This window comes from Bos javanicus, chromosome 20, assembly GCF_032452875.1.
Source record: "Bos javanicus breed banteng chromosome 20, ARS-OSU_banteng_1.0, whole genome shotgun sequence".
NCBI lineage: Eukaryota > Metazoa > Chordata > Mammalia > Artiodactyla > Bovidae > Bos > Bos javanicus.
In genome coordinates this window covers 36,615,761-36,630,692 of record NC_083887.1, presented here as the reverse complement: position 1 = coordinate 36,630,692, position 14,932 = coordinate 36,615,761, and the positions used below count along the sequence as shown (strand labels likewise).

Here is a 14,932-nt window from a genome sequence, read left to right as displayed (position 1 = left end):
TTCCAGTAGTCATATATGGATATAAGAGTTGGACCATAAAGAAGGCTGAGCACCAAAGAATCGATGCTTTTGAACTGTGGTGCTGGAGAAGACTCTTGAGAGTCCTTTGGACTGCAAGGAGATCAAGCCAGTCAATCCTAAAGGAAATCAACCCTGAATATTCATTAGAAAGACTGATGCTAAAGATGAAGCTCCATTATTTTGGCCACCTGATGTGAAGAGCTGATTCATTGGAAAAGACCCTGATGCTGGGAAAGATTGAGGTCAAGAGGAGAAATGGGTGACAGAGGACAAGATGGTTGGATAGCATCACCGACTCGATGGACATGAGTCTGAGCAAACTCTGGGAGATAGTGAAGGACAGGGAAGCCTAGCATGCTGCAGGCCATGCGATCTCAAACAACCAGACATGACTTAGTGACTGAACAACAACAACCATGAAAGCAATTTTTCATAGTTACTGAACCTTTATATATTATTTCCTCAATTTTTCTTATCATCGTTCCAATCAATAATTTGGTAACCTTCCCTTATTCAGACTGTCTTGCTCTGGGTAGGTGAACACTGTAATCTCCATTCTGCTAAGTTGATAACTGAAGCTTTAAAGATTTTTCTGAAAGCAGCTGAGGTTGGGATTTGATCTCTTAAGTCCCACAGTTGGTACCTAAGCAAAATTTTCTATTTTGGTTGAAATAAAATTTCACATCTGTATTAAATGATGACCAGCAAGGAGAGCACAATGGTAATAGAAGCAGCAAATGGAGGAAGCTGTATAATATCAGAGCACTAACTCCAACATGGCCAGTGGCCTATGGTGTTTATCTGTTAAAACAAACAGATGGACAAACAAACGTGAATTTATAGCCAATATGAATGTTTTGAGCCTAGTGCCTGCTACAAGTAATGCTAACTGCATAATGTCTTTGGCTCATGTCTTAGGTCTCATGTCTTATTCACAGTCAGATGGCTGGACCTGTCATCCTCAAGAGCCGTTGAATCATAGCCATCAGTTAGGTTCCAGTGGTGCAGGCTGCTCCTCATTGCTCGGTGCTTGACTTGACAAAACTCAAATTATGTGAGAGGTAGTGCTAATGAAAATAGTTCTCAAACTGGTCAAAATCATCACCACTTAGACATTAGTTGTGTATAGACAGGATCAATGTCAATATTGAGTTTTTTCCCACACTCTATTTACAGTAAAAGATATTATAATATTTAGAAATTAGAGCACAGATTCTGGAGTCAGACTAAATTCAAACCCCAGCTGCACCACTTTCTTTTGTGATCTTGGACAAGATTCATTTAACTTCTTTCCGCCTCAGTTTCCTCATCAGTAAAATGGGGATATTAATGTAAGTGCCTGATGTATTATAAACCCTGTATAAGAGTTGTCTCTTATTACAGTGATGTTGTTTATGTTTTATTTAGCTCACTCATTGCTGCTGCTTTGTTGTGGGGTCATAATCCTAACCTTATAAACTTCTGTTGTCTGTAGGACTGACTGCTGTTTCAGTCCAGATGATAAACTCATAGTCACTGGGACATCTGTTCAAAGAGGATGTGGCAGCGGCAAACTTGTTTTCTTCGAGCGCAGGACTTTCCAAAGGGTGTATGAAATAGACATCACAGATGCGGTATGTATTTTCTTTCCTCCCAGCCTTGGGAAGAAAGTGAAGCTTGCCTCTTAGTCATCTTTGGTTTTGGTTTTGAAACAGAACATAAGCTCTTGCCCTTCCAGTGCAGTGGTAGCTGCTTTTTTTTCTCCAATACAGGAATTATTAGTGAGCACATTGCAGAGTGGCTTACCTACACTTTCCCCGCTCCTGACCCAGTATTTCCTGTGGGCACACACCATAGTCAGAATTTCAGCTGCGCCTGGGATGTTTACCCTCTCTACCAACCAATTTCAGGAGAGGAGAGGCAGATCGTCATGTAGCATACAGAAAGAAGCTTCCCACAGTGTGCGTGTTTATAAGGATTCACGGATTATGGACAGAGTGAAAAGTTATACCCTCAGAATGTGATGAAGCATATCATTATTTGAAGTCTTTTTCAGAATTTTCCTTGTCAGAGTTGTCATTGAGGTAAGGTGCGGCTTCCACTGAGTTTAATTTCTGTTTAGTTATTGGAAGTTTAAAACATTTCAGATTTAACTACCAAATCCCCACCCCCTTAAGTTTCTTTACATATGTATGTAAGTAGTAAAACACCACCACGTGGGCATGCAGGCATTCATTCATTCATTGATATTTAGAGACTGGAGACGTATGTAATACAGTAATAGTGAAGATTCCCAGAAGAAAATCTGAGTTCCTTTAAAGTCTTTTAAAGTATGTATTATTATTTAGATGGGAAGGCAAATCATTGTTGTTTTTTGAGTACAAAACAGGCTGATTAATGTCTGTGTGGATTTTCTTTGGCTCACTATCAGATCCTTTTCATAATATCCTCTGTCTTAAGCATTGCTCTTCTATAGGTTTCTCCAGTTGTTTCAGCTCGTTGTAAACAGTTGAGACATACCATGTACTTACATGATTCAGACCATCGGACCACTGTTTTTAAATCGCCAGCTAAAAATTCCTATCTCTAATATTGTAGTATTACTATGGAGGCTTAAATTGTAGGCCCTAAATTTGAGTTAGTTAGAGACAGTGAACTGACAATGAGACTAATTCTAGATGAGTGCCTAAGTTTATTCTAATCTCATGACATAATTCGAAATATGCCAGCACAAATAATACTTTGTTGGGGTGCATCCTGAAGCCAACTGAAACACTGGAATCAAAGAAACACACTCTTTTTAAAAAAATTTTATTTATTTATTTTAATTGGAGGCTAATTACTTTACAGTATTGTAGTGGTTTTTGCCATGCATTGACATGAATCAGCCATGGGTGTACATGTGTCCCCCATCCTGAACCCCCTTCCCCCTCCCTCCCCATCTCATCCCTCAGGGTCGTCCCAGTGCACCGGCCCTGGGCGCCTTGTCTCATGCATCGAACCTGGACTTAAATGAAGTCTTAATTTAATTAAGTCTTCAACTTTAATCTCAAAATATGAAATTATTATGATTATTAAGATGTTTATTTTTTTAATGGCTCTCAATGACTATACCTCTCAATATTATTCATGGGGTTATATTTTTAAAATAAAATGTAAATGTAAATGTAAATAAATTAAGGGATATAGAAGTACGATTATACTTTTAAAGACATGTGGATTGGATGTCTTAAGTTTACAGATCATGCTGTTTGTTGTGTTGCTCTGAATTGCTTTTCTAGCTAGATCTTTTTCTCCATAGCACTTACCACCACTTCACCTATTATATATTTGTTTTTTGTCTGTCTGCTTCCACCAGGATGTAAGCCCATGAGGGCAGAAACTTTGTCTGTTTTGTTCACTGCAAACCCCAGTGCTTAGAACAGGCCTAGCACATAGATTGCGCTTGTTTATCGAATGAGTGAGTGGTGTACCTGGGAAGTGCGAGTAATGCATGTTGTAGACCGCAGGTGTGTCTTTGAGGAGTAAGGCAGGAGAGAAATATCTGGAGATGGAAAGGTAAACTGACCTTGTATACCATGATAAGAAAGTGACTTTATCTTATGGCCTTTTTTTTTTAGCAAAGGAATAACAGAACCAGGTTTTAGAAGTTAATTTTTATTGAAGTGTGAAGGTGAGATTTCCAAGATATAGTATTTATTTATAGTAATATAGTAATTTAGGAGACTGGGTCGGTGTTCCCTATGATTTAAAAAAAAGGTTTTAGAAGAAAGACACTGAGTCTGTCGGTGGTATGTTGAATTTAAAGCACCTTTAGGATGTCTGGGTAGAGATGTTCAGTAGACACATGAGTAGATAACTTTGGTGCTTTCGAAGAAAGAAAGCACAGTTTTGGGGAGAAGTATTTATGGTTCACACTTGAAATGTTGGTTGCTGATTAGTTTGATCACAGAAAAGGGCATAAAGGTCAGAGGAGATGAGCCCTGGGAAACCAGAGCATTTCAGGGATGAGCAAGTGAAAAGAAACAAACAGAAGAGTGAGTTCATCAAGGAAATAGAATTTACCATATATTGAATTATCTTCAGAAAGTCAGATAACAGATTTTGAGATCCATTTTAATAGACGGATGAAGAGAGAGCTTCAAATAGGGACAAAACCATACACATTAAAGTGGCCTTTTAAATTATTGATTTAGGATTTGTCTGGGTTTTTTTTTTTTTCTGGTTGTTAACATCAGACAGCATTGTTTTCTGTTTATATTGTAAAATGGTCTGCTAAAGGGACTTTAAACTGCCCCTTTGATCTTTTTTCTCAAGTTTTAAATCTTCTTGGAATGTAAGAACATAAACAAATTCCTTCTTTGGATTGGATAAAGAGGCTGGACACTTTGCTAGAGGGGCCAAAACCCACCTCTTTTATTTAATTGTATTTTTGTCATTAAAAGCCAGGTATGGATACCATGATGTTGAGGGGGTGGAATGAATTGGGAAATTGAGATTAACATGTAACACTACCATGTATAAAATAGATAACTAATGACAACCTGCTATATAGCTCTAACTCTGAAGTGCTCTGTGGTGACTGAAATTGGAAGGAAATCCAAAAAAGAGAGTATATATGTATACAGATAGCTGATTCACTTTGCTGTACAGCAGAAACTAACATAACATTGTAAAGCAACTATACTCCAATAAAAATTAATTTAATAAAATAAATAAAAACCTGGTTCTCAAATCCCTGTTGTAAGGAATGTAAATATAACTATTAAAGAACAAAAACACCAGAATTGTCATTTCTTTGGAAATGCCACACACTGGTAAAATAAGGTACTTATTACTCTATCGAATTTTAATTTAGATAGAAGACAGCATCTCATATTCTTAACATCAGCATTTAGTTGTTTGCTTTTTTGACCTGGCACAGGCAGTGGTTGTGTTAGGTCTGTCCTGAAGCCATTTACTTCCATGAAGTATGATTTTCTCACAGTCTTTTTAAAAACTAAATAAATCCCTAGATAGTTATATACTGGACTGCCAAGCACACAATGTATATAGGGAACCAAACACTGTTTTCAGTTAGAGAATGTTAATCTGTATAATTAATTTCCTAATAACTAAAAATTGCCCTGTAATCTTCACAGTAAATAACTTTAAAAAATATAACAATTATATTTTCCATATTTATTTTTGAAACAAATTTTTAAAAAATGTTTTAGTTACACACTGCATTGTCATATTTTTTGAAAAATTTTCTTTCTCTGTTCAGTGTAGAGAATATCAACACTCTTCAACTAGCAGAGGACAAATGTCTAATATTTACTAATTTTACTCTGTGCTGTTTGTAGACATTTTACAGTTCTGAAATTATTTTTAGATGTTTCCTTTGTCGTCTAATTTTGTTTCTTCAAGTTGAAAAAAATGCATATCCTCATTTATCATCTAATTCTTTGTAATTTGAATAATGTGCATAGCCTCTTTTTTAAGATAAATTCCAGAATATAATTTGATCTTAAGTTTATAAGCTTGCTTTTGTGTTTGTGTGAGAGGGGACCCAAGAGTTTTTATATATTGTGTAAACAGCGTTCATTACTCCATTTTATGTGAGGGAAAAGCATTGGAGAAAAGGGATGGACAAAATGTAATTTGAGATGACCTATTATTTTTTTTTTAAGTAATTACATTTAGAAGAAACAGGAAATTTTGTCTTTTCAAAGTTCCAAGTATTTCGGGAAATGCTTTGAAATACATTTTAAACTATTAGCTTAGTGATTTTTCATCAAACTATACTTTGTTGCAGAATAACTAATAGAATTTCCTTATAAACAAATCAAGGGACATGGTGTATGCAATTGTGCTGGCATATTCCCACTGACACTCTTTCACCCAAGCATAGTGAAATAAAGCTGGTTTGACCTGGCATTATTGAAATGGGGCCTCTTTTCCTCAGTTACTTTGGACAGTAATTTAAGAGATACTTACTTCCCTTAAGTAAGGAGGAAAAAAGAAATTTCCCACTTGATCCTGACTTTTCTTCTAGTTTGTTTGTTTGCTTAAGTCTTTTTTTTGAGGAACCTCAATGTCTGTGAATGCTGACCGAACAAAGTGAGGAAAAGAAGGAGAAAAACTAAACCTTTGTTTTTAAAACATAGCTATAGCATCTAGCACAGCTGAGCTAGCATTTGGCTGCTGAACAGAAGGGAAGGTTAGAGAAATTTGATTTGGCATTTTCAACTAGACTGCCTTAGGCATTTCAAAGTTGATTGAGAATCCTAGTACCTGTATAAGAAAGATTATAGTAAAGGTCTTTTAAGGAAGACAAAAATTCATTTGTGATTATTTAAAGAGTTGACTCATTGGAAAAGACCCTCATGCTGGGAGGGATTGGGGGCAGGAGGAGAAGGGGACGACAGAGGATGAGATGGCTGGATGGCATCACCCGACTCGACGGACATGCGTTTAAATAAGCTCCGGGAGTTGGTGATGGACAGAGAGGCCTGGCGTGCCGCGATTCATGGGGTGGCAAAGAGTCGGACATGACTGAGCGACTGAACTGAACTGAACTGAAAGAATATTTGATTATCTTTAGGAAAATTTTTTAATCATTGAAGAGACCAGATGGCAAAGAACAAGGATTATCGTAGAGTTTTGTTTCTTTCTACCCTTGTTTGTTCTCTGGAATCTTTTCCTCGGAGGGATGAAATTTGGATTCTACACACTTACTTACTTAATGCCTACCTATCTACAGGCTATTGTCTCTACCCCTTAATTATCATGGTTGCAAAATACATGATTATTGTTAAAAATATGTTAATTATTAAGTAGTAGTTTATATATTTACCAAAAGGTGGGAAAGTTTCTTATTTCAGACCTATTTATCTGACTTATAAAGATAGCCTACTGCATAAGAAGGTAAGGTCCATATTGTGTAAAAAGAAAAGTTTGCTTTAAGAAAACAAAAGTTTCCATAAAAATACCAACTGTGTTTCCTTCTTTAATTTAGGTGAAGTTCTGAAGAGAACTTGCATTCACATTATTTTTCTTCACCTTGTAAGATCTGATTCTTGATGTGTACATACATTCTTCCTATATACATTGCAATGAGGACTATATCAGATTAGCCTTTTCTTTTTTTTTTTTTAATATTATTTATTTATTTTTGGCTGTGCTGGATCTTTGTTGCTGGCAAGTGGGGAGCAGGGGCTCCTCTCTAGTTGCGGTGGGTGCGTGGACTTCTTATTGCAGTGGCTTCCCCCGTTGCAGAGCACAGGCTCTAGGGCGCCAGCTTCAGTACCTGCAGCTCCCTGACGTTAGAGCACAGGCTCAGTAGATACGGCACATGGGCTTAGTTGCTCCGTGACATGTGGGATCTTTCCAGATCAGGGATCGAACCCTTATCTCATGCATTGACAGGCAGATTCTTCACCATTGAGCCACCAGGGAAACCTCAGATTAGCTTTATTTTGAGTTTTTCTGGTTATAAAAGTAGTATAATAATATAGAAGGGATCACTGAGAAGGTATCATATCTTATCATATTACCCATAGACTATACCAAATATGACATTTACATGAATACATTTTGATGTCCAAAAAATTGCTATATGTGCTAATATATAATATGACATGTAACATATAAAATGAAAGGATTACCACTTCCATTTCATATAAAAGTTTTTGTGTTCTTATTAGAAAAGAATATTGTTTTCTTAAATCCAAAGAGATTGAAGAGAGATAAATGGATATAATGGGGCCATGAAGTAATAGGCCCTTCATGAATCTAGCTGTTTGTCTTATTAAGTGTAAGGGACATGCTGACTCTTCACACTGCAGTTACCCCATGTTATTTGTACATGTGAAGGAGAGCAGAAAGGCCATTCAAATGAATGGATATTCCAGGGAGTCCTCAGAATTGGCTTTGGAATGTGTGTTTGTTCTCGTATTTGAATACAGATATAGCTAGTCTGGGAATTTACTCCGAATTTAATGAATTAATGAAGCTGTACCTGTGAACGCTTGTCTCTGAAGGAGCTGAAGAACTCCTCTTCTCTTCTTCCAATTTGTACTGGGAATAGACTAATGATCTGTCTTATTAGTCCCAGCTCGGGCCGAATCACACCTCTTTAAATGTTTTCTAGAAATAGACAAGTCAAGCGGTCTCTTTGCCCAATCAGGAACTTAAGGAAAATAGTACACAGAGGGAACTTGAGCGATAGGCAGTTAAAATGCCAACTAAAAATGAAAGAAAGACTATATTTGGCATTTATCTGCTTTCTAAAATACAGTGAAACCTTTTTTAATATGAAGCACAAGGGAATGGAAAAAAATGGGCTCTGAGTTAAACTAGCTTTCCATTATCTGATTTTTATTAAAGAGCAATCAGGCTGCTTGGTTGGCTAGGAAATAGCAGTTGCTTTGAATTATGTATTATTTTGAGTAAAGCAATATCAGCTTAATGAAATTCACTTTCTTGGGAAGATTAAACAATGTAAATTCTAGATGGATCCTGATCAGTATGTTTGTATTTAGTAAAATGTGTCTCTTCTGCCATTGCCAAATGATATGACAGTATACTCAACCTAGGTTCATTGAGCATTTGCTCACTGGGAACAGAAAAGGGTGTGTGTGCACTGTGTATTTCCCGGCCTCCTGAGGTATATTCATATTTGTAGGGAACCCAGGAGTAAATAGAGGATGATGGAGTTTCAGTGTCGGTTTGCCAGCACAGCAATTACATGGTTCTTTTTCTAGTACTGCCTTTTTCCCGGGTCCTGAGCTAACTTCCAGCCTGGTAACTGTGGTAGTGCTTTACGGTAAAGCACAGTGATCAGTCAGGGCCACTTTAATTAGCGATGAAAAGAGATGCCATTGGGCTAGAATGGAAAAACAATACTGCGATTTTACTTCTTTTGTGATTTGACTTACTAAACCCTTTCTTGAAATTTCCTGAAGGAGGCAGCATATAAACCAGAGTTCAATTTAAACAGTGACTGAAACTCAGCTGGAATCTCCTGCTAAGTTAACTCACAGTGTACAGGACACTGTGCTGTCTGTAAGGTGTGATTAAATTACTTCTCATTGCACCTAACAGTATTATGCTATGGATGTTCCAGCACAGCAGTTCTCAGGATTTAAAGAGTGCAGCTGAGTGTTCATCTGTAGGCATATGAGAGTAGAAAGGAAAGAAATCACCAATTTCATGGCGGTTTAACTGTTAATGTCTACCTTAGTGGTGGTGGTGGTTTAGTCGCTCAGTCATGTCTGCTTATTTGCGACGGACTGTAGCCCACCAGGCTGTCTCTCCTTGGAATTTTCCAGGCAAGAATACTGGAGTGGGTTGCCATTTTCTACTCCAGGGCAACTTCCCGATCCAGGGATTGAACCTGAGTCTCCTGCATTGCAGGTGGATTCTTTACTTGCTGAGCCACTAGGGAAGCCCAATATCTACCTTATCAAATCTTAAAATGTTTTACATAAGGAAAATGAAAGGAACAAGTTTACTAGTACTGATTATTATTTTTAAAGTGATTTTTGGCCTCTATAGGGTCCTGTAGTCACAGCAGTACAATCAGGATACAGAACAGTTCCGTCTCCCCAAACACTCCTTTGTGCCATCCCTCTGCAGGCACACTCACACCCCCTCCCACTCTCAGCTCCTTATCCCTGGTATTCATTGGTCTGTTCTTTATCCCTTTAGTGTTGACTTTTCAAGAATGTCATGTACGTGGACTCATAGTGTGTGTAACCTTTTTAGATCAACTTCTTTCAGCTGCATCCTTTGAGATTCACCTAGGTCGGTTGTGCGTATCACTGACTTGTTAACATTTTATTGCTAGGTGGTATTCCACTGTATGAATATAGCACAGTTTGTTTATCTGTTAAAGGACATTTGATTATTTTTAATTTGGGGAGATTTTGGATAGAGCTGTTATAAGCATTCATTTGTGGGCTTCCCTGGTGGCTCAGCCCTAAAAAATCTGCCTGTAATGCAGGAGACACCGGTTAGATCCCTAGGTCAGGAAGATCTCCTGGAGAAGGAAATGACACCCACTCCAGTATTCTTGCCTGGGAAATCCCATGGACAGAGAAACCTGGAAGACTTGCAAGTCCATGGGGTTGCAAAAGAGTTGGACATGACTTAGCAACTAAACCACAACAATAACAGTCATTCATGTATGAACATAATTTTTCATTTCTCCAGGGCAAATACCTAATAGGCTTGCTGGGTCATATGATGAATGTATATTTATTTTTATAAGAAACTTCCAAGCCGCCTTCAGATAAGCAATATTATTTTGGATTCCCACCAATAGTATATGTGTTTTTTACTTGCTCTGCATCCTCACCAACATTGTATTGTAACATTTTTATCTTATACATTCAAACAGGTATTTGAAATGCTTTCTCATCATAGTTATAATTTGTGTTTTCCTAATGACCAGTGAGGGCTTCCCTGGTAGCTCAGCTGGTAAAGAATCTGCCTGCAATGCAGGAGACCCTGGTTCAATTCCTGGGTCGGGAAGATCCCCTGGAGAAAGGATAGGCTACCCACTCCAGCATTCATGGACTGGTGGCTCAGTCGGTAAAGAATCCGCCTGCAACGTGGGAGACTTGAATATCTTCATGTGTTCGTTTTCTGTGATTATGTCATCCTGGGTGAAGTGCCTGTTCAAGTCTTTTGCCCAGTTTTAAATCAGGTTTGTTTCTTATTTTTAATTTTGAGAGTCTTTTATATATTCTAGATACCAAGTTCTTGGGATATTTTCTCCTGGTCTATTGCTTGTTTTGTCTTAATAGAGTCCCTCAAAGGAAATTAATTTTGATAAAGTCTAAATTATCAGTTTTTCTTCTTTTATAGAATGTAGTTTTGCTGTCATAGCTAGGAACTCCTTGACTGACCCCAGCTCATGCAGATTTTCCTCTGTGTTTTCTTGTAAAAGTTTTATGGTTTACTGTGGTTCTTTTTGGGTGTGTGGTTTATTTTGAGCTAATTTTTGTGTTATAGAATGTGCTATAGGTTGAGGCAGGGCCAGGACTAGAGTCAGACTCAAGCACAAAATAGAAGAAGGTATCAAAAAACTCAGTAATCAAAAAAAATTAGCATTTTAATGTAACATAAAAAATAAAATTAATGCAAAAAAATCATGATGAGTAAAATTCCAATATTCTAAGTAAAAATGGAAACAGTAACAGTGCTATGTCAAGCCATATTGAGTGAAACAAAAGGAAAAGTAAGTTGAACTGAGGCTGTCTTAATTTAAAATTTTGATATTTTGTTCATCACAGTTTTTTTAGGGGGCCAGGAGGTAGGGTGAAGTACCAGAGTTGGGGGAAATAGTAAACTTGATGCTGCTTCAGTGGTAGTTTGAGTTCTGGACTAATTTCCCAGTCCACCTACTCCTATTTACTTTTCAAAATCCTCAAATCTGGGTTTTATAACTGCATTCAAAGAGAGAGACTGAGTGGAACGTGATCCCTCTATTTCACCCAGCACCAGGAAATTTTTTTTATTAAACAATGATGGAAAGCACTGTATGAAATACAGTGTTTAAATAGTGTTTAAATAATTAAATAGTACAAATTGCAGCAGATGTGCCTAGGAGGAATTGTCTAACATCACCACACATTTGCAGGGACATTCATATTATAGGAAATAAGTTAATCTCTTTGGTCCTAGTGCAAGTCCCCTCTCCTATGCTGGTGATAAGTTCCCTTCATGTAACTGCCACAGGCAAAGCTGCTGGCTTTTGCTTCATTAGCTGGGGCATCAGGCATGTTGTGACTTTGCTTTGTGCTTAGTTACTCAGTTGTGTCCAAGTCTTTGTGACGCCCTGGACTGTAGCCTGCCAGGCTCTTCTGTCCATGGGGATTCTCCAGGCAAGAATACTGGAGTGGGTTGCAATGCCTTCCTCCAGGAGATTTTCCCAATCCAGGGATCAAACCAGGTCTCCCACATTGCAGGTAGATTCTTTACCATCTGAGCCACCAGGGAAGCCCATGAATACTGGAGTGGGTGGCCTATCCCCTCTCCACAGGATCTTCCTGACCCAGGAATCAAACCAGGGTCTCCTGCATTGCAGGCAGATTCTTTTCACTTAGTGTCTCAATATTGTTGTCCAGAGCCCATCTTCTTGCCTACCTGAGAACTACGACTCAGCTCTCTTAAATGAAAATTAGACTTTTAACAGAAGATTTTACAACCTCCCTGAAGAGTTCATTTCTGTTTATAAAAACTCTTATTACCATCAGCTCTTTTTTTCCCCTTTACTTTTAGCCTACATTCTCATGCTTAGAGCCCACATCCTTTACTCTGGTCCTTAAGGAATTGGAGAACAGCTGGTCAACATCCTGTGTTTCCTTGAAGATTATAAAGTTACTGTTCTGTCTTCTCTTGTCTAAGTGAACCAAACTCAGTTGATATTGTTATTTTAACATTTTCTTGTGAGTTGTATTTTCTCAACACTTCTGTTTTACCTTTGATACGCTTTTCTCAACCATTTCTAGATTCTCCAGTGAGCAAATTGAAGTACAGGGGCTCCTTGGTGCCATGTGATCGGGCAGAACATTATATTCCAAAGGGTTAGAACAGTGGCACATAGTAGGTGTTTGGTGAACATGTATTTGTTAATTTTGCTTTACCTTTTATTATATTTTATTTTAGTATATTCTTATTGGGACTTACTATCATAGCCTATTCCATGCCAGCTTCTCTTCCTTTTGTTTTTTGTTAATAGTTTTTTCTAATTAATTTGAAATTTTAGAACATAAATATGTTTTCTTTTAGATTCAATGAAAGAAGTACAGATTTTGTCTGCTTCTTTAAAACTTGAGATGATCCTTTTTCAGACTTACTAAAAATAGCTATGTTTTGAGTTCAGTAGAGGAAGCACATTTACTGTGGATGCTTAAAATACTGGTAATCTAAAACTCTAATGAATATAATTTGTTTTAGTTGTTATACTGTTAATGAGTATGATCTGTTTCCTGGGTCTATTTTGTAGAACACACTCTGCTTTGAAGTAAAAATTATTTGTTGGAATTTGTCACTGTATTTTATCAAAAGTCCAGTCATTATTCTTCCTTAGAAGAGAAGACAAATTCTGATATGCTTATCACCTCATTTCTGTTCTTATTTCCAGTCTCTTTTCAAAGAACAGTTAATAAATTTAACCAATAGACTCTTAGTTCAGGAGCAGTTATTTAGATTTTCTATTCAACATTCTCTTCTTTGAAATAATGTTTACTGTAGGAATCCAGTTTCAAAGCCTATAGTGAGTTGTCTTTTCCTATAGCTATCTATTTGACAATGATCTCATTTCAGTTCAGTTCAGTTGCTCAGTCATGTCCGACTCTTTGTGACCCCGTGGACTACAGCATGCCAGGCTACCCTGTCCAACACCAACTCCTGGAGCTTGCTCAAACTCTAGTCCATCGAGTCGGTGATGCCATCCAACCATCTCATCCTGTCATCCCCTTCTCCTCCTGCCTTTCATCTTTACCAGCATCAGGGTCTTTTCTAAGGAGTCAGTTCTTCGCATCAGGTGGCCAAAGTATTGGAGCTTCAACTTCAGCATCAGTCCTTCAATGAATATTCAGGACTGATTTCCTTTAAGGTTGATGGGTCTGATCTCATGAAGAGCCTATCAGATCCTCCTTCAGGCTTCATAAATCACTGAAGAATGAGGAGTCAAAGAAGGTCTTGTTCAGTTTAATAGTTTATTCATTTTCTAGTGTCATTCAACTCTGCAACATGCTGTATTAAAAGGCATCTTCTACTTACTTGGTGTCAGTAGTCTCAAGGAAATGTTTGTGTACTGTTTTACTTCTATTTATAATCCTTCAAAATAAGAGAAGTATTCGGTATTTCCCTTTTGATTAATTAGAAACTTTTTATTTTCCATCTCTACACAAGAGTTTGGTGTTTTATATAATTGGCATTTAAGCAGATCTATATACTTCCTTGTATAGATGGGATTGCCATAAATGACAAACCCGGATGAAGACTCACCTAATAGATAACACAACCCTGAAGGAGAAACATACTGGACTCCAAAAAAGGTCAAAAAAAGAGAGAGGTTGATTTTGTAGATAGGTCAATTTTGTCAGTGTTCAAAACGACACACTATTCTTTATAAAATGTATAAACATATAATCCAGTAACGACAGTGCTCTGTTGTCCAACTCCAGCACCACACCACACCCCACTGAGAGAAGACCAAGGAGAGGACTTTGTGTCTTGTAGGATTTGCTATGGCAGACTTCCCTCTCCCAACCAGAATTTGATGAGTGCTCTTTGGTAACAAGTTTTCCAGCTGTTATATCAGAATTCTGGCCAGACTTTCACAATTTATATTAGTGTGGGAAACAAAGAGTTCTATAATTAACTCAGAGTCCCAGGATAGTGTTTTCCCCTTTTCTGGAGTGCTAGATCATCTTGTATGATGAGGGGTTTTGAGACCCCACCACCACCACCAAAGGGCTCAATAAAAGAGTATACTGTGTAACACTTATTTACCTATACTATATTAAAACAAATAGTGCTTTACATATCCTGTATAGTTAGTTCATCTCTGAAGACTCAGGTTCTCCTACAGGTTTTTGGTTTTACATGCTTGATGATTTCTAAGATCTGATCATATATATCTTCTGTCTAGTAGTTAGGGACTTAAAGCTTTATCCATTTGTGCTTTGTTTATTTACATAAAGAAAAGATTTATCCTTATTATCTTTATGCCCATCTCAAACTATTGACACATGAAGAAGGGTAGAGTGGTCTGGGTCTGTGTAGATTAGATAGAGAGAGATGGCCTTAGGCAGTGCTTCCCAAGCTTTTTCACAGCCTGGTGCTCATAACAGAGGATACTGTGTGATATTACAGACAGACCCACTCTTTGCTGGTGCTGACTTGCCTGAAGCTGTAGTGCTCTAGGCCTCTC

At 37.6% G+C, this 14,932-nt stretch overlaps 1 protein-coding gene across 1 annotated transcript in view; it reads left to right on the top strand.

Annotated features, from left to right (window-relative positions):
* Positions 1-14,932, top strand: part of WDR70 (WD repeat domain 70) — a 277,914-nt gene that overhangs the window by 233,630 nt on the left and 29,352 nt on the right. Inside the window, exon 13 of the mRNA XM_061393692.1 lies at positions 1,496-1,634. Coding sequence (XP_061249676.1) covers positions 1,496-1,634 — 139 coding nt within the window. The remainder of the gene's footprint in view (positions 1-1,495; positions 1,635-14,932) is intronic.